At 50.0% G+C, this 20563-nt stretch overlaps 1 protein-coding gene and 1 pseudogene across 1 annotated transcript in view; both read right to left on the reverse strand.

The window, feature by feature from the left end:
* Positions 1 to 20563, reverse strand: part of LOC120403834 — a 282366-nt pseudogene that overhangs the window by 81700 nt on the left and 180103 nt on the right.
* LOC120403840 (NACHT, LRR and PYD domains-containing protein 3-like) overlaps positions 1 to 20563 on the reverse strand; it is a 47282-nt gene that overhangs the window by 21857 nt on the left and 4862 nt on the right. Inside the window, exons 3-6 of the mRNA XM_039535641.1 lie at positions 19642 to 19944; positions 16849 to 16989; positions 13698 to 15429; positions 8433 to 8522 (exon numbers count right to left, since the gene is read on the reverse strand). Of these exons, the coding sequence (XP_039391575.1) occupies positions 8433 to 8522; positions 13698 to 15429; positions 16849 to 16989; positions 19642 to 19944 (2266 nt within the window). The remainder of the gene's footprint in view (positions 1 to 8432; positions 8523 to 13697; positions 15430 to 16848; positions 16990 to 19641; positions 19945 to 20563) is intronic.

Consider the following 20563-nt stretch of genomic DNA (forward strand, 5'->3'; position numbering starts at 1 on the left):
GCCTGAACTCCTCCCACTTGGAGCTGCATGGTAAGGGGGCAGGACCTGAGTGCCTCCCGCTCAGAGCCGTGTGGTAAGGGGGAGGGGGTGCGAGCTCAGATCCCGACAGAGCCAGGCTGCTGCAGCGCTGGCCAGGGGCCAGGGCAGCTCCTGGATGCGGCGCATGCTGAGGCTGTAGGAGATGGGGGAGGCGGGAGTAAACAGCATGGTAAGCCCCTCTGTGCCAGATACCCTCCTGATCCCCTCCCACAGCCCTGACCCCCAGCTCCGAGCCCAGGCCCTCTGTGCCGGACACCCTTCTGACCCCCTCCCACAGCCCTGACCCCCAGCTCCGAGCCCAGACCCTCTGAGCTGGACACCCTTCTGACCCCCTCCCACAGCCCTGACCCCCAGCTCCGAGCCCAGACCCTCTGAGCTGGACACCCTCCTGATCCCCTCCCACAGCCTTGATCCCCAGCTCCAAGCCCAGACCCTCTGTGCTGGACACCCTTCTGACCCCCTCCCACAGCCCTGACCCCCAGCTCCGAGCCCAGCCCCTCTGTGCCGGATCCCCTTCTGACCCCCTCCCAGAGCCCTGACCCCCAGCTCCGAGCCCAGGCCCTCTGAGCCTGACACCCTTCTGACCCCCTCCCACAGCCCTGACCCCCAGCTCTGAGCCCAGGCCCTCTGAGCCAGAAACCATCCTGACCCCCTCCCACAGCCCTGACCCCCAGCTCTGAGCCCAGCCCCTCTGAGCCAGACACCCTCCTGACCCCCACCAGCTCCGAGCCCAGCCCCTCTGAGACGGACACCTCCCTGACCACCCCCCCACAGCCCTGATCCCCAGCTCTGAGCCCAGCCCCTCTGAGCCAGGCACCCCCGACCCCATCCTCCCGCAGCCCTGTGCTCCAGCTCTGAGCACAGCCCCTCTGAGCCGGACACCCCCTGACCCAGAGCCCAGCTCCCCACCCAGCCCTGGGCAACAGCAGCACCACCCCCAGGCAGCGACAGCCCATTGGCACCAACCATCACCATCACCCAGCAACAGCCCATTATGTAATTGCAAATGTATACATACCATTAAATCATTTAATGTTTTTAAATCATGTATTTCATGTACACCTCTACGCCAATACAACACAAATTCGGATATAACACAATAAAGCAGTGCTCCGGGAGGGTGGGGCTGCGCACTCCGGTGGTGTGATGGAGTAGGAAGCACAGACTGTCTGTGCGGGGGAGGGGAAAGCCAGAGGTTTAGGTGAAGATGCAGGAATTCAAACTGTGAGCTGAGCTTGGCCTGGGGGAGGGGAGGTGACACCTCTGGCCAGGGGAGACAAAGGAAGGAGGCGGAGGAGAGAGGAGGGGCCGGAGAGGACTGGGAGACGAAAGTGGGCTGAAGAAGAGAGGGGAGCAGGTAGACCGAGCTCTGATCCCCGGGGGGGTGGGGCTGTGAGGCCCCCCAAGATGGACCTAACCGGGGGGATCTGGTTATCTGGGCCTGCAAGACCTGTGTTGGACTGTGTTCCTGTCGTCTAAATAAACCTTCTGCTTTACTGGCTGGCTGAGAGTCCTGGTGAATCGTAGGGAGCACGGGGGTGAAGGGCCTGGGTCCCCCACACTCCGTGACAACTGGTGGCAGCGGTGGGATCGGCGGCACCCCGTGGACGGCGCTTCCTGCAGTAAGTGACTGGGGAGCAGTAAAACGAAGGGGCGATTAACCCCTGGGAGAGTGTGGCCAGAGAGAAGGACTTTGCAGTAACAGGGTCCCCCGGGGGATCACAGCAAGCGATCCCAGGGGCGGAGGAGTCTGCAGCTCGACCCTGGCAGAGAGGTGGTGACCTCAAGGACTCGCACACTAGGGGTCCCCCTGGAACCCGTGGGGAGCGGTGAGCACCCCGGCCTGCGAGCGGCCAGCAGGAAGATGTATTCCCAGAAGCGCAAGTGTGAGCTGGTGGAGCTGTGCAAGCAGGGGGGGCTGCGCCATGGGAAGCTCACCAAGGCCCAGCTGATTGCCCGGCTGGAGGAGAGAGATCGCAGGAATGAACCGGTCCCTGTCTCTGAGGGAAGCAGCCGGGCAGATGCAGCGCAGGCCCCAGTGTCTGTACCCGCTGGGAGTGGCCAGTCGGCGGATGAGGGCTCCTCGAGACCCCCCACCCCTAGGCCTAGGGGGAGGGGGAGGAGGAGCCCAGCTACGGAGGGCACCGTGACCCCCCCCGGCCAGCAGGAGATCGTCCCGGCGACGCTCGGCCTCCGTGGAGCACAGGCGGCTGGACTTGGAGAGAGAGATACAACTGAAAGAGATGGAGGAGCGTAAGGAACAGAGGGCATATGAGGAAAGACAAAGGCAACGTGAATTCGAGGAAAGGGAAAAGGAGAAGCAACGTGAATACGAGGACAGGGAGAAGCAGCGCAACCATGAGCTGGCCATGGCCCAGCTGAAAAGCAGGGAGGCCCCGGCTGCGGTGAGTGAGGGGGGGCCCAAGCCTACAAAGAGCTTTGATAAGAACTTCCTGGCCCCGCGTAAGGAGGGGGAGGACATAGACACCTTCCTGACGGCCTTTGAGAATGCCTGCGAGCTGCACCAGGTTGACCCTGCAGACAGGATCCGGTGCCTCACCCCCTTACTGGACTCCACCGCCGTGGAGGTGTACAGCCGAATGAGAGGGGAGGAGGCGCGGGACTACAACTTGTTCAAAGATGCCCTGCTCCGCGAGTTTGGGCTGACCCCGGAGATGTACCGGAAGAGGTTCCGGAGTCAACGTAAGACCCGGGAGGGCACATACCTGCAACTGGTCAACCGGGCGCAGGGGTATGCCCGCAAGTGGACAGCTGGGGCCCAAACTAGAGAGGACCTGCTTGACCTAGTCGTACTGGAGCACCTGTATGAGCAGTGCCCGTCGGACCTGAAGCTGTGGTTAATGGACCAGAAGCCGGAGAATCTGCAGCATGCAGGCCGGCTGGCCGACGAGTTTGTGGACAGTCGGGCAGGGGATGGCAGGGAGGCGTCTCGAAGGAGCAGGTCTGCCTCAACGCAGAGAGAGAGTCACCATGGGACCTCCCAGAAGGAGCCGAGGGAGGGCCCCCACCAAAGGGAAGCATCTGGCGTCAGGTCCAGCCGTCCCCCTCGAGGGGACCCACGAGACATGGGCTGCTATCAATGTGGCCAACCGGGCCACGTACGGGCCCAGTGCCCCAAGCTCCGGGACAAACTGAGCAGACCAACCCCACACCGGGTCAACTTGGTAGAGACCCAGCCGGATGAGGGGCAGCGTTCGCAGGAAAGGGGGGCGGGCCGCGTACCCCCTGCGAAGGAGGGAGGGGGGCCCCGGGTTGACCCCTCCGAGGGGCTGGATGCTCCCAGCCCTGAGTTTGGGGTTTACAGGGTGGGCACGGGACTACCCCTCCGGAGCGAGTGCCTTGTTCCCCTGGAGGGGGAAGGAGGTCACTGGGTACTGGGATACGGGCGCAGAGGTGACGCTGGCCCGGCCGCAGGTGGTGGGCTCAGATCGGATGGTGCCCAACACCTACCTGAACCTGAGGGGTGTGATCGGGACCCCATTCAGGGTGCCTGTCGCGAGGGTACACCTAAAGTGGGGGGACAAGGAGGGCCTCAAGGACGTGGGGGTGCACCCACATTTGCCCACGGAGGTGTTAATGGGGGGGGACCTCGAGGACTGGCCAAGTAATACCCAGGGTACCCTGTCCGTGAACCGTAGTCAGGGTCGACGCAGGGCTCTGCACCCTGACACCGGGGAAGGTACTCTGGCCGAGACACCGGACCCTGACCCGGTAGGGAGGGAACGCCCAGGGACAGGGCTCAGAGAGGCTGTGGCCCCAGACCCAGCCGGTGAGAGAGAACAGATCCCCGCCCCTGCCCCAGCGGCTGAGTACCAGGCCGCGGTGCGGGAAGACCCCTCCTTGCGGAGGATAAGGGACCTGGCCAACCTCGGTGGGGGACAGACCATGGGACGAGGTGGCCGGAAAAGGTTCCTGTGGGAGAAGGGGCTCCTGTACTGAGAATGGGCTCCCCCAGGGAAGATGGAGTCAGGGGGGATCAGGAGGCAGCTGGTGGTACCCCAGGAGTATCGCCGCCAGCTGCTGTGCCGGGCCCATGACATTCCCCCCTCAGGGCACCAGGGAGCCTGGCGTACCCAGCAGCGGCTGCTGCAGAACTATTACTGGCCTGGGGTCTTTGCCCATGTCCGGCAGCACTGCCGCTCCTGTGACGTCTGCCAGAGGGGGAGGAAGGCCCGGGACAGGAGGGAGATGGCTGTAAGACCCGGGCCCCGCCCCGAGGAGCCTGTCCAGAGGGGGGCCAGGGTCAGAAGGGGGGCTCTGAACCGAGAGAGCCCGAATCCCAGCCCCCCAGACTGGAACGTGGGGAGAAGGCCCCAGCCCAGGGTGCACCCCAGGGGTATTGGGGTGGGGAAAGGGTGCGGGCGGCATAAGGTTGTGCGGGGGTCCGAACTTCCCCGGGTCACTGGCTGGAGTGACCCCGCTCAGTTCAGTCTCGGAGGGGGGAGAGGTGTGATGGAGTAGGAAGCACAGACTGTCTGTGCGGGGGAGGGGAAAGCCAGAGGTTTAGGTGAAGATGCAGGAATTCAAACTGTGAGCTGAGCTTGGCCTGGGGGAGGGGAGGTGACACCTCTGGCCAGGGGAGACAAAGGAAGGAGGCGGAGGAGAGAGGAGGGGCCGGAGAGGACTGGGAGACGAAAGTGGGCTGAAGAAGAGAGGGGAGCAGGTAGACCGAGCTCTGATCCCCGGGGGGGTGGGGCTGTGAGGCCCCCCAAGATGGACCTAACCGGGGGGATCTGGTTATCTGGGCCTGCAAGACCTGTGTTGGACTGTGTTCCTGTCGTCTAAATAAACCTTCTGCTTTACTGGCTGGCTGAGAGTCCTGGTGAATCGTAGGGAGCACGGGGGTGAAGGGCCTGGGTCCCCCACACTCCGTGACAGGTGGATCAAAGCAAGTTCGATATAATGTGGTTTCACCTGTAATGCGGTAAGGCTTTTTGGCTTCCCAGGACAGCGTTATATCGAGATAGAGGTGTATTTTCAAATTATTAAAAAAATAATTTTTGAATGTATTTCACTGGTTATTTTTTACATTTCCAAATACATGATACTATAGTATTGCAACTTTTTTTTTGGAAGGGGCCTCTGAAATTGCTTTGCCCCAGGCCCCCTGAATCCTCTGGGTGGCCCTGGGGAGTGGGGTGGGTGGGGATCAGATGGCTGAGAAGTACGCAAGCTGGGCAGGTGATGAGAGAGGAACAGAACAGACAGAGGTGGGGATGAAATGAAAAGCAAAACCAGAGCAAGTGTGATTAACTTTTGTTCAGTAAAGGACAAAACATGTACCACATTGGAAATACATTAAAATAAATAACGAGACGATCTCAAGTGGGAGAGTCAACGTGTACTAAGGAAATTCAGTGCTTGGCAGCAGGCCCCACACACCCAGTTGGTGCACGGCTTCCCCGCTCACTGCACATTAAGCCCTAAGTAAGAACTGTAGCATTTGTAGTACTCGCACAGAGCCGTAGTTTAGACAGGCTACTAGGGGGCCATACGTGAGATGCTTACAAGTTCTCAGCTAGCAGGAAATGAAAGTCACTAGGTCACTTACCCTAATGTCCCAAATCTCTGCACATTCAACAATCACCCCACTGTCCCCAGGGGACAATTTAAGGAAGAGAACAGAGGACATTTATTCACTAATGGGGCAAATCCAGCACCTTTCCCAATGGCCACAGAGCAACTCTTTATTCCTCTGTGCAGGGGTAGGCTGGGTGTGTGAGATGCTGTGCTGAGGGTGGGTCTTTCTCTCATCATTAGCATTAGGCTGGATTAGTTTCTGTGAAGAAACTCCACAGTCGCTCTCTGCCCTGGGTGAGGAGGAGTCCTCCACCTTGTGCATCAGACCAGCACCTGGCTTACTTACTGGGAGGGGGCAGAGACAAGGGTTTGCCACACAATTAGTTTAGTGGTTTCATGGGGTTTGATTCTTTAGATGTTTACTATGATTTGCAGTTCAGAGATACATTTCAAACAGATCTTGGGAGACAGATCTGTTCTCGCTTACAGACAGCCCCCAGCCTGAAGCGAATACTCACCAGCAACCACACACCATACAATAAAAAGACTAACCCAGGAACCTATCCTTGCAACAAAGCCCAATGCCAACTCTGTCTACATATCTATTCAAGTGACACCATCATAGGACTAATCACATCAGCCATGCCATCAGGGGCTCATTCACCTGCACATCTACCAATGTGATATATGCCATCATATGCCAGCAATGCCCCTCTGCCATGTACATTGGCCAAACCAGACAGTCTCTATGCAAAAGAATAAACAGACACAAATCTGACATCTAGGGTGACCAGAGGTCCCGATTTTATCGGGACTGTCCCGATATTTGCTTGTTTGTCCCACGTCCCGACCAATGTTAGGTCGGGACACGGGACAAACAAGCAAAGGCTCCGGAGCCCAGAAGGGCTCACACCCTCCCCCGCCCTGACTCTGCCCCCTCCTTCCCCCATTGGCTCCCTCCCCAAATCCCCGCCTCTTGCCAAGCATGCCATGCCCAGGAGACGCAGGGGAGTGCGGGGCAGGGGTGAGTGTGAGTCTGGCCTGGCCCCGAGCAGGCAGGACTCGGTACCTGAAGGGAGAGTAGGGGCGGGCCAGGCGGCGGCTGTTCTCCCCACCTGGGCAGCAGGACTCGGGAGCAGCCGCTGCTGCAGCTCCCACTGCCGCGGGGGGAGGAAGCGGCCAAGCACGTGGCACTCAGCGGCTGCGGCTTTGGCGCCCGGGCCAGAACCCCCCGAGCCCGGGCCTGCTGCAGGGACCCAGCAGCGCGCACGCTGCGTCCAGCCCCTGGCCAGTCGTGTCTGGGCTGGCTGCCCGGCTGGTGCAATCCCACAGCGGAGGCATCGGCAGCCCAGCCCCATTCGTTCTCCTGCGGAACCCAAGCGGGATGGGGGGGCTGGGGCCTGCTGCCCCCACTACGGGGCCACCCGCGGGATTGCACCAGCTGGGCAGCCAGCCCAGACGCGACTGGCCCGGGGGGTTAATGGGTGCTAGAGCCGCAGCCGCCAAGCTTGGCCAGCGGCCGCTTCCTCCCCCCGCGGCAGTGGGAGCTGCAGCAGCGGCTGCTCCCAAGTCCCGCTGCCCAGGTGGGGAGAACCACCACCGCCTGGCCCTGCAGGCCGCCCCCTACTCTCCCTCCAGGTACCGCGCCCGAGTCCTGCCTGCTTGGGGCCAGGCCAGACTCACACTCACCCCAGCCCCGCGGTCCCCTGTGTCTCCCGGGCCTCCCTCCAGCGCTTGCGGAGGGAGGAGGAATCGGGGGTGGGGGATTTTTTTTTTTTTTTGCTCTGCTGCCATTTTTTTCCCCTCTGTCCCTGTCTCCGCCCCCCCCCCCCATGTCCCGATATTTGACCTGGGTGATCTGGTCACCCTACTGACATCAGGAATCATAACATTCAAAAACCAGTAGGAGAACACTTCAACATCTCTAATCACTCAGTGACAAATGTTAAGGTGGCAATTTTGCAAAAGAAAAGCTTCAAAAACAGACTCCAACGAGAAGCTGCTGAACTTGAATTAATATGTAAACTAGATAGCATTAACTTAAGTTTGAACAGAGGGCTAGTCTACACTTACCTGCCAGTTCGACGCAGAGAGTTTGACTTTTCGGAGTTCAAACTATCGCGTCTAATATAGACGCGATAGTTCGAACTCCAGAAGCGCTCCATTCGACTCTGGTACTCCACCACTGCAAACGGCGGTGGCGGAGTCGACCTTGGAGCCGCGGAGTTCGGTTCCGCGGCGTCTGGACGGGTGAGTACTTCGAACTAGGGTACTTTGAATTCAGCTACGCTATTCATGTAGCTGAATTTGCGTACCCTAGTTCGACCCCCGTTCTTAGTGTAGACCAGGCCAGAGACTGGGAATGGCTCGGTCATTACACTAATTAAACCTATTTCCCCATGTTAAAGTATCCTTACACCTTCGTGTCAGCTGTCCAAAATGGGCCATCTTGATTATCACTTCAAAAGTTTTTCTCCCCTGCTGATAATAGCTTCTCTTAATTAATTAGCCTCTTAGAGTTGGTATAGGTACTTCCACCTTTTCATGTTCTCTGTATGTATAAATAACATGGCTGCTACTCTGAAACCTATCTTCTGACTGTATGTTCCATTCTATGCATCCAATGAATTGGGCTGTAGCCCATGAAAGCTTATGCTCAAATAAGTTTGTTAGTGTCTAAGATGCAACAAGCACTCCTGTTCTTTTTGCTGATACAGATTAACACGGCTGCTACTCTGAAACATTTCAAACAGAATACAGAGTAATACCAGACAATGGGCAGAAATGCACTGCTGCCCAACTCCTGGAATAGCAGCAGTAACAAAAGGGCTGTAAGAGAGGAGTTTGCTTACGATATTGTCTTTAGATTACAGTTTGGATCCTTCAGTCCTTGCAATAATGCGAATGCAGCTGAAGTTCTCGGATCTTTCATCAGTGGGTTCCTAGAAGAGAGAATGTGAGTTTTAAATATCATTTCCTAAAGGCAGATTTCTCATCTCCTTTCCTGAAGATGAGAGGATTTTATTCCACAGCAGACACTTATTATCCTTTTTAAAAAGAAAACAAAGAGAAGCATATGAAGACACCACAGTCCATTGTTCTGGTGTCATTTTTGCTATTCATTCCTAAGAGTGGTGTAACCCACACTAATCCTGTGTAGCATTTGTCCCATCAAATGGCTCGGCCATATAAAAGAGGGTTATGGGTGAGCTGCTTCTTTCAGAGAAAATCCTGCTATGCCTTTTCAGTTGGGCAAGGGAGAAGGAATATATCCAGAAGAATGGGAAAGAGGGTTCTTAATCAAACTCCCTTACAAAGAAGATTTGAGTGATTATGACAAACGGCACAAGATTACACTTCTTTCAGGCCCAGGGAAAGTTTTCTGTGCAATCATCCTAAATCAGAGTTAACTAAAAGTGTGAATTTGAAGCAGCTAATTTAAACCACATTAAATCCCTGTGTGGACACTGTTATTCAGAATTTAAATGGCCGTTGGAAGTGAATTAAACTAAACCTAATTAAGACCACTTTAATTCTGCAGAACAGCATCCACATAGGGATTTAACATAGTATAATTAATCCACTTCAAATGTATGCCTTTAGTTCATTCAAATTAACTTTCCTGGATGTCTTCATGTAGACAATCCTTTAAAAGCCATAGATCGCAGATTTAGAGAATGGTAAGCTGGTTTTTGACCAGGTAGAAATTGTATAGACCTTAGAACAGGGTGGCCAACCTGTGGCTCCAGAGCCACATGCAGCTCTACAGAAGTTAATATGCGGCTCCTTTTATAGGCACCAACTCTGGGGCTGGAGCTACAGGTGCCAACTTTCTAATGTGCCAGGGGGTGCTCACTGCTCAACCCCTGGCTCTGTCACAACCTCTGCCCCCACTCCACCCCTTCCCGCCCCCTCTCCTGAGCCTTTCATGACCTCTCTCCTCCCACTCCCCCTCTGAGTGGCAGAGAAAATCATTCAAATTATTATAAATTTGTGCACAATAAAGATAAACCAAGAGTTAGCAGACTGGTTTAATGTTAATTCTGGTGTCCGGCAAGGTTGTATCTTGTGCCTCTTTTTTTCGGAGTTGCTATTGACTTTGACTGACTCTCAGTATGGAAATGGGCATTGTGTGGATACATGGGGAGCTTGGAGACCTAGACTTTGCAGGTGACATTTTTCTTTTAAATAAATGAGTTGAAGGGATGCAGTGAAAGACAGGTGGTCTTGCAAATTCTGCCAAGCAAGTAGGTCTCACTAATTAATCAATTAAAAACAGAAGTTATCAAAATAAATTTATGTACCAATAGTTTTATCTATTTGAGAGATGAAGCCTTGAAAAAGGGAATAATTTAACTTATCTTGGCAGCCTCATTCATGATAGTGGTGATTGTGTTTCACATAAAGCCCAGGATAGGTGAAGTGAGTGCTGTATTTCTATCATCACCAACAATATGGAAGTCCAATGTGATTAGCAAAATTATCAGAACTGAAATCCATCAATATGGAAGTCCATTTAATGCAAATTAAGCAGAGTTCATTGTTGGTGTCTGCATAGACTATTCAATGTAAAAGGGATGGACAGAATAAGTAGTGAATAGGTCCTAGAATGAGCATAACTACCTACTGTACAACAATACAATATGGAATAAGAGGTGGACACACTTGGGGCTTCTTTTAAGAATGTTCATAAGAGGCTTCCCAAACAGGCCTCTCTTTGTCGACTCCAGGGCAAGAGACAGAGAGACTGGCCTAGAGGCACATTCTTTAGCTCAGTAAAGGCTGAAGTGGCATTATTACAGATAAATATAAAAGACCTGGAAAACAAGCCCAGCACAGGGAGGACATTGTTCGATGTCTGCCTTCTGCCCTGATGGCATGGGAAGAATCATGAAGATGACACTGATGCTTTCAGGCTAATGGACCTGATCCTTTAATTTAGAGTCAAGGGGACTCATTTCTAGTGGCAGAGATTTTGCAGTCCCCTTCCACACACACAGCTTTTACCAGCAGCAATGGATGGGAAAAAAAAGGGTAGACCGTTCCATGAAAAATTTCACTTTTTCAGACAATTTTTTTGCCCCAAATCAGGATAAAACATCAAAACAACAGGCACTCCGCCTGTCCATCCCCCAGAGCTGGGTGAGAGGTGGGGATGCATTGCGGGTCCTCTGCCTTTCTCTGCCCCAGAGCTAGGGGGTGGCAGAACAACCTTGCACACTGCCAAGGCAGCCCTCTGGGAAAGCTTTTGTCAGTTTCACTAACAGAAAATGAAACTCACAAGAGCTGTTCAGGCAGGCAGCCACTTTCTATTTCCTCAAAATAAAATCTCTTTTTTTTTTGACAAAACTAAAATCCTCATGGAAAATTTCAGTTTTACAAACAGAGCATTTTTCATCAGAAGAAAAACTTTTCTTCCAGATCTAGTTACCAGGACCCAGTGGATGGGACACAGATTCCCATATGTTACGCTGATCCTTGTCTGCAGTTTTGGCCTCTTGGGTCCATTACTGGCTGGAGTAAGTTAGTGCGCTATTTGGTGGATCTTTGGTCCTCAGATCTGAGAGCAGCACTGGAAGGAACCCTAAAGCTTTGCAGTAGGGACAGCAGCCTATGAATTGCTGCCAACACCTGCCCCTGACTCAGGAGCAGGATCTATGCATGAGGAGACTATCCTAAATAATGCCCCTTTCACAGTGGCCTATAACTAAGATGAGGGAAGGGGGTGGGCAGGAGACATCTCACAGTTGGGTGCTGCACACATTACAGAGAAGGAATTAAGCATAATGCCCAGCAGAGCCCATACACAGAGCAATCTCTCTCCTCATCCGACGAAGTGGGTATTCATCCACGAAAGCTCATACTCCAAAACGTCTGTTAGTCTATAACAGTGGTCCCCAACCTTTTTAGTGGCCAGTAGCACATTCATGTTTTCAGAAGAGTGTGGCAGGCACCAACAATTTTTCAAGGCTTATTTTGTATTTGTACATTAAATAATACAAAAAAAATCATATTTAATATTACATAATGTATGAATCCAGAGAGAAGAGAGAAGCTGGAGAGAAGCAGCAAGGACAGAGAACACCAGTTCCCGCAGCCCCAGAGTACTCTGTCCCCAGCAGGTGTGGGGCCCCAGATTCTCTCCCCTGCTGGGCACTAGGCGGGTCCTGCGCCTGCCTGGGACCGAGAACACCGGCGCCCACAGCCTGCAGCCCTGGAGTTCTCTGTCCCTGGCAGGGGCGGGGCTGCGGCTGCCAAGGACAGAGAACACCAGTGCCTGCAGCCCCAGAGAAGCTGGAGAGAAGCCACAGTCTCGCACCTACCAGGGACAGAGAACACCAGTGCCTGCAGCCTGCCCTGGAGTTCTCTCCCCGGCAGGCGCGGGGCCATGGCTTCTCTCCCCTGCTGGGCACTAGGCGGGCGCACATAAATGCCCCGGTGAGCGCCACGGCACCCACAGGCACCACTCTTTGCTGCTTTCTCCAGGTGAGAGAATGCATTAGCACTACTGCCATCAGCAGCAAGGTGGAGCTGTATTGTAAGATGTTGACTAATGGCTGGGAAACACCTGTGACATGGCCAGTAACTGGGCAGTGCAGGAAACAGCATGGCTTGGATTGTAGCCTTGAGGAAGATGCTAAGGCTAGTGGAGAGGGAATGAGAGGTGATTGCTTTAGGGCTTCAGGCAGCTTGCTGAGAGCCAGCACAGAGTCCAAAGGCAGCAGGAACTGAGCTACAATCAGCTTCCATTTGAGAATCTTCTGAATTGTTTGTGGCTAATCCTGCTGTGAGGGACTGGGGTATAGGTGGTCTTGCTTAGTGGTCACAGCTGGGCTGAACTCTGCTCTCTAGGGACAGTAGTTGCTAGGCAAGAGTTGGAGGGATCACAAGAGCCAGGTTCTGTGAGGGACTGGGGTATAGGTGGTCTTGCCTAGTGGTCACAGCTGGGCTGAGCTCTGCTCTCTAGGGACAGTAGTTGCTAGGCAAGAGTTGGAGGGATCACAAGAGCCAGGTTCTGTAGGCAAGAGTCAGGGTCAGAATCAGGCTAGAGTCAGAGGCCAGATATCAGGACACTAAGCAAAGTCTGGCACTGCAGCAGGCCAAAGTCTGTGTCGCAGCCCAGACATCATCCTGGGGCAACCCCTGGGGTTGAATAGGGCACTTGGCCAATCAGAGGGCCAATCAGAGGGCCATGGGTCTGGATCTCTTGGGCAGTACTTCCTGCAGCACCTATTCTCCACAGAGTTCCCTGGCTGAACCTCTGCATGGCCTCCTGGTAGCACTGGGGGAATATCAGCTGACCCAGGCTCTGCCAACCCAGCTTCTAGTCCTTATACCTTTTCCTTTTGCTATTCAGGTGCTCAAGGACCTGGGCAGGTCTAACACATTTGCAACTGCGACTAGGCTGTAGGAGAAGACAGGTCACTTATAGAGCTCTCTGGATCTCTAGGTAAACTGGTCCACAAAAACAACATGCCCTTTGACAAGTCAGATGGAAGGAGTAAAGAACATGGGCTTACTTATAATATGGAACTGTAGTTTGGAAAGCAGTGACTCTGAAAAGGACTTGGAATTATGATGGAGAACCAATTGACCATGATCTCCCAGAGCAATGCTGCAGCTGAAAGGGCTAATGGGATCATTGGGTGTATAAACAGGAGTATATACAGTAGGAACAAGAAGGTTACATTTCTCTTCTCGCACTGGTGAAACTGGCAAAGCTAAAATGTTTGCTCCAGTTCTGGTGTCCAGCTTCTTCAATGCAGACAAGTACTTAGCTAACCACTCCAGCCCATAGCAGCTAACTCCCTCATCCTTCTATCTGATCGAAGCTAGTTTCCCAGGAAGCTAATTGGTCCCAGCTGTTTCTGGGTCCTGCTGCTTAACCCTCGCTTCCCTATTTGTGCCTATGCTCCAATCATGAGGTTTTCTGACTCAGCTACCTCGACCCGACCAGGCCCAGAGGGACAGTGTAACCTCATTTTACAGGAAAAGACCAAGACAAATCTGCAAATATCTTATAATCCACTGAAAAAAAGGGGGCATTATAATGGTGATATGATGAGATGTCACTCTAAGGATTTACTGATTAATATTAAATAAACTGTGATACTTACAGAGGAAATAACCGTTTCCGTAGCTTTGCTATCCATCCTTCTTCTCGTTCTCCAATCCCAAGTGTACAATTACACAGGTAAAGTGACTGATTATTACAACAGTTCTTTACACAGAATGAAAGAGAAATTTCATCCATTGTTGTAAGCCTGATGTGTTCCAATCTAATTTCTTGGAAATTATCCATTGCCCTTTTCACAAACTCTTCTTCCTGACTCTCATACAAACAGTGAAACAACTCAAGCTGGTCACGCAGTTCCCCATAGGTCTTATAAGGCAGAAGGGAGATGTTTTTAGCTTCTGCTTCAAACCACTTCAATAAATCCAGCTTTATTGCAGATGATGTTTTACAATGTAATTTTTTCTCCATGTCATTTAGTCTCTCTTTATTTAAGAGACCAAACAAGAAACGTACTGTTAACATCAAATAATTATTTTTAGATGGTCCATAAATTTTTAGCAAGTGAGTCACATCTTTCTTAGAAGACAAAGGTCCTGTCGTTGTCTCTTCATCTTCCTCTAGCACATAGAACAGAGCTGCAAAAAACTCTTGGAAACTCAAGTGAATGAAACTGTAGACACTTTCACATTCTGTGTCTTTTTGAAAAATATTTTTATTCAGAAAGAGAGACTGAATCTTAGGCAAGGATAAATTGTGTTTCTTCAGGTCACCTTCTTCAAACAGGATTTTCCGTTCTAAAATTCCATCTGCAGCCAATGAGCAAAGCTTCCACAGGGTAGTTTTAGACTGTTGTATTGAGTCAGCAAAATGATCAGTTAGCAGAGTGGACAGAAAGAGCAAATATACTGATGTGGTTGTTTTTGAAGTTTGTGAAAGATCTTCCCTTTTTTCCATCTGTTGCTTCATAACCGTGCAGATGATCCAACACACAATGGGGACAAAGCACATGGTGAAGAGCATTTCATTTTCTTTGACAAAATTAAAGGCTTGTGTTGCTTTCTTTTCATCACCAAAGAATTTATAGAAATATTCTTTCCTTTCTTCCCCAGAAAATCCCATTATCTCTGCATAACATGGAAATTTCAAATTATGCTTTAGTTTCTCCAGAGCAGTTGGTCTTGTAGTGATCAGTAAGAAGGATTTTTGAAGAACTTTCTTTCTCAATAAACTGCACAGTACGGTTTTCAATGGCTTCTTCTCAAATGGGTCAGCGCACAGACTAACATCATCAATGTCTAGCAAGGAACTCAATTCATCAAAACCATCTATTAGGAATAGGAGTTTTTCTGGCTTCTCAAAGATTTCTTTAATTGGTCCTTTTCCATTAGGACAATTGTCTAAAACTAAATCAGCAACGCTTTTCTTTGCAGTAACAAGATTTATTTTTCTGCAATTTATATAGAAAACATAATCAAACTTTTTCTGATAGAGTTTTCCAGCTGCCCAGTCCAACATGATCTTTCTTGCTGTCATTGTTTTCCCAATTCCAGCAGCTCCCTGCAGCACAACAGTATTGGGGCTTTGTTGATTTCTACCAGGGTCAAATAAAACATTAATCTTAGTGAGACTGGTCTGGTGAGCCATCAGTTCTGTGTGTTTCCTTCCTCTAGTGATTATTTCATGTTCTTTCTCCTCCCGCTGCCGATGTTCCTTTACAATAAGCAGTTCTGTGTATCTTTTGTCTAGACTCACATGTTCACCCATGCGAGCATTCCTATCTTCTATCATTTGGTATTCTTCTTGTATATGTTCTCTATACTTCTTCTGGTAATCTAATTCAATGACAATGGCATGAAGCATTAGACATACTGAGTACAGTTGTTCAAACAAAGATCATTTGAACTGCCATTCATCGGTTATTCCAAAGGTTGGACAGGACAAGATATTGGTGACATTCTGTTCTTTCCGGTCTCCCAGCATTCCCACCATCATGTGACTTGACATTTTGCTAGAATTTTACATATTAAAATTAGTCTCTTGTCTTTTATTGTTTAATTATTTTGTACATGATCATCTCTCACCTTGGTTCTGATTCAGCAATGTCCTTAAGCACAGATTGAAGTCCCCTTACAATAAATGAGATTTGAGCATGTGCTTAAAGTTAAGAATTTGCTCAAGTGCTTTTCTGAATAAGGATAATTTAGCTCATTCCTTTTTTGGGGTGGAGGGAGAAGGGTTGGTCCCTCTGATCTTTTCTTTTAGTTTTGTCTTATTTTTTCTATTCTCCTCCCTTTCTCCCCAGTAAGTACCGTTTGTCTTCTTTTGTTATGTCTAACTTCTTCACTTCTTGTTCCCTGGTTATGTTTTATCTCCTCTCCTGTTTGCTAGCTCTTTTAATCCCTTTCTGTTTTTTTCACCCCTGGATACTCTTCTCTGCTTCACCTTCCACCCCCATTCCTTGGCCTTGATACTGCCACTCCAAACACTGGAGGATAGGATTGGACACTGGTATTTAGTTGGGGCCCAGCTCTAATCCTGAGTAATGTGGTATTGGAAGTAGAGTGCCAGTGTTTCAGTGGACAGCTGACTTGCTTATGAAGGCCTTGTCTCCTCTATGGGCCAAGATCCCTAGCTTGACTTCATCTTCCATGATGCATCATGGTTTTCTATCTTGCTGGTCTGCATGGTGCATCATGGGAGATGTAGTCCAGAAAGGGAGCCTGGCCCATAGAGAAGAAAGGAGTCATGAGGCACATGAACTATGACTCAAATAGAGCATTCCAGCAGCATTTCAGAATGCTATGTTAAGAGTGTTAAAACATCCTTTAAAAGGTTTTAAACCATAGGCACTATTAAACCAGTTTACGGGCTGTGGACATAGGGCCAGACCATATGAGCACACTTTCGAAAAACAAAAATGTGTTCTAGCCTGAGTACGAGCACGTAGACCAAAATGCATTAAATGATTTATCAGTGGACTATTTCTACAAATGGTCATCAGACATAATTCCAATACAGTGTGAATTGACCCAATAAGTGCACAGCAAATGGCTTCTTCATGTGTCAGTGTGGGATTTATCCCTCTTTAATGTTTTGGCCATAACAGTTTTGTGTACTTGTTCTTTCTTTGTAACTCAGCACAGTCCTTTAATTACATTTATTGTTGTTCTCTGAGTTCCCCTTGTTTGAGATGCATCTTTCTATCATAATTGGACTAAGAGATGGATGCAGTATTCTAAGTACAGTCTCACCAAAGCCTTTCAGAGAGAGATTATCATCTCCCTGCTCCTTGGCATAATGTATCTCTGCACAGGGACCCAGATCCCATCGTCTGTCGTTCCCTCTTGTTTCTTCTTCAATTTTTGCTGTTTTCTCCTTTTCCTGTGACAAAACTAACGAAGGAGATTAATTGCAATAATACCATAGCATTTAAGGCCAGAAGGGAACCACCTGATCATGTAGTCTGACCTCCATTCAACACCCCCCAGGCCCTGAACACTAAACCCAACAACCAAAATGAGATCAAAGTATTACAGCCCACAGGAGACTAGACTATTATGTGTCCCAGGCAGAGGATAGGAGGAACTAAGATGCACCAGTACCTGAGCCCCTCCACAGTGGCAGGGAAATGATTAAGTGAGATCTACCCAGATAATCCTTGCTAGCAACCTGCATTCACACACTGCAGAGGAAAGGAGAGAAAAACCCCAAGTCACAGCCAATCTGCCCTGCTGCTTTACATGCACAAGTTAGAAAATCCTACCCAGAGTTTTATCATGGAATTGCCACCTCACCATAACTATAGTGTCACTTAAGCTATTGTTATAACAGGGCTAGATTGGACCTGGTGTTTACACAGGTGTGGAGGGAGAAGGCATGTTCCTAATTGCACACCCTTGTAATTCCCACACAAGAATCAGGGATAACTGCAGTACCTGATCTCAGGGGAGCATGGGAACTGTATCCTTGGGGAAACCCAGCACCCCGAAGGGTCAGTGAGAAGCAGAGAGGAGGTAGAGCCCTGACCTTGTTCCCCTCCACATCTGACTGCTGAGCAGGAGCAGCCCATATGGAAAAATACTGGAGATGGCTAGAATTTCTTTTTTTTCCCACTATGGAAAATTTTGAGGTTTTGGCAGAAAAAAAACCAAAACAATCAAACATAAAACCATGAAAGCCAAATAGTTTTGCCTGAAAACCAAAAATTTTGATTTAAAAAAATGTTGCTGCAATGTGTTACAGGAATTGTAGTTTGCTTGCTTCCTGCTCCCATTCTCCTCTATGGGCAAAGTTCCCTAGCCTCAGCCTGACTACATCTTCCATCCTGCACCATGGTTTTCTCTCTTGCTGAGCCACCATGTTGCATCATGGGAGATGTAGCCCAGACTGGGAGCCTGGCCCATACAGAAGAAAGGGGTCATGAGGCACCTGAACTATGACTCCCAGGTACACTGTCCTCAGGTAGACTGAGCTCTGAAAAACAGCCCCAGGTCAGTTAGTGGCATGTCCAATAGGACTTGGAAAGGAAAGTGTTTCCCCCAACCCTGGCCTTGCTCTGGTGTTGTTCCTCAGCTTTCTGCCCTAGCTCACCTCCCCCTCTCTATGGATCCCATGACCACCACGATTGCACCAGCATGCACGGAGCTGAGCTCAGTGCTCTGGGAAGGGGTAGCCCTTAGATACATCTCAAACAGAACAGATTTTGTTGTTAAAGAGCACTAGGTGTATTTGCAGGTCCCTTCAGCTTTCTGCTACAGAAGTGCAGGCAGCTGCCTCATCCTTTCACCCCCAGTGAATAGTTTGAGATTTAAAGGCTGTCCTCACAGGAAAAAAGTTTAGAAACAACTAACAAAAATAAAAAGACGCGAGATCTCCCTGATTCTGAGGTTGGTGGCTAGTTCTAAAATGATCTGAGCTTGAGGTGTTCTAAATTACACCAATTGGCTGTGATCTCAAGGGGCCAGTGCACCTGCAGGAATTATTGGAGTACAATAGTGCTTGTTCCACAACCATACCTCCTCTGCTAGGGACTGCAAGAGATGCTGGCATGGGAGCAGCCCAGGCCACTACTCTGCTAACTGGGGATTCCCCTTCCAGTTTCTGCTGCACTTCTTGTGCCATCAGACCATGGCAAAAGAGTAGAACTCAGGGGAATCTGGGCCTATACTGCCAGTTCCCTCAAATCGATTTCTCTTTCCCCCATTTCTCATTCTCAGTTTCTCCACTAAGATCCAATCTGAAAACTGAACAGGAACGCCATGCCATTTATCTAGGGAGGCCAGACAGCAAGTGTGAAAAATCAGGACACAGCGCGGGGAGTAATAGGCACCTATATAAGAAAAATCTCCAAATATCAGGACGATCCCTATAAAATCGGGACATCTGGTCACCCTACATTTATCACAGCTCTTTCTTCTGATGTCGCTTGCCTGTAAAGTATCCATATAGCAACTTGTATGTTCCCTCTCATGCTGGAATGTCCAATTTCACACACAGACTAGGAAAATCCTGCAACCCTGCTTTGGATCACTCCAGCTCCCACTGGCTTTCCCTTGTGTCATGTGGCCAGTCAGCTGTTTGGTGAAAATGTACTTGGCCAGAATCTCTGCTGTGATCAGTTTCCAATTTCAGATCCTCATTTCTATGTCCCAGCTGCAGCACAGGTTACAGAAGCCTGGATGCTGTTCTAACTTGCATCAGCTACCAATGGTCCCCAAGGAACAGTCTCCCCACTGGGGATGCACTCCAGTCACTCCTCCTCCCCACCTCTCTGTCCAGGACACTCTCTCTACACCACTTTGTTGGCTCTGGGGACACCCCCGCACTCAGGATTTCTGCAGATGGAGTGCTCCCCTTGTGTCTGCTGAGTAAAAAGGTAGTGGAGCAGGTCAGAGAATCTGATGTGGGCAACTCTGCTCTGAGTCCCCCTCATTTCCAGCTGGGATTCAGAATTTGTCATTCACATCATCAGCCAGTTTCTCTTTCTGCTCCTGCTACCCTGGGGGAGACTCACCCAGGTTTTACAGTAATTTTAGGTTTCTTACCTTTCTCTCTTTCTTCTCTGAGTTTAGCAGCAGCATCTCTGAAATTGAGCTGAGTGAAAATGTCTGTGGTTACATCCATGGCAGCCTTTGCACCATAGAATTTCATCAGGAGGTTCTTAGTATCTATCCAGTCGGCATTCTCCAGCTGACCCTGGGGAATGTTACCGTTCCCCTTAAAGTCAGAGTGTGATAGTTTGTCTTTAAATCTTTTGAAGTCTTCCTGAGAAAGGTTGTCAAGGGCACGTACAAGCAAGTCACTGATGCTGCTTCGGTTTTCCATCACCAGTATTGAGGGGAAAGAATCTAAAACATAATGTAAAGTCCCATTATTAATAGTTAATATGGAATAACAACTCTTATTCGTACATAGAGGGAAGAAATGTAGCCTAGTGGTGAGAGCAGGTCACTGAGGTTTATAACTCCTCAGTGCTTTTGCTCACAAGCGACTCACTGGATAGCTAGTTTTGTCTTCCTGTGCTTCAGTTTCCCTATCTGTAAAATGGGGACAATTGTGCTCGTCTAACTCAGAGGGGTGTCATGCAGCTTAGTTACTGTTTGTAAAGCCAGCGGAAGTTTTAGGGTGAAAGGTGCTACAATAGTATTTATCATCTGAATAGACTTCTAAACACTGGGGTGGGGATATCTTCTTCAGAAAATAGCCTAGCCCAGTGTTGAATCTGTATATCAGAGACCTGGAGTATCAGGGCCTGTTTCCTGAGAACTAGTTCTAGCTTGGAAAGCCTCAGGAGTATTTTGAATATCAGTGTAGCAAGTGAAGGGTAATTTCTGACAGTGATCAGCCCCCATAAATCAAATGAATAAACTATAACTACGTCAGATTGAAATTAGCCCTTTAGCGCAGTACGGTTTTCACTGGCTTCTTCTCAAATGGGTCAGCGCACAGACTAACTTCATCAATGTC

This window comes from Mauremys reevesii, linkage group 4, assembly GCF_016161935.1.
Source record: "Mauremys reevesii isolate NIE-2019 linkage group 4, ASM1616193v1, whole genome shotgun sequence".
Lineage (NCBI taxonomy): Eukaryota > Metazoa > Chordata > Testudines > Geoemydidae > Mauremys > Mauremys reevesii.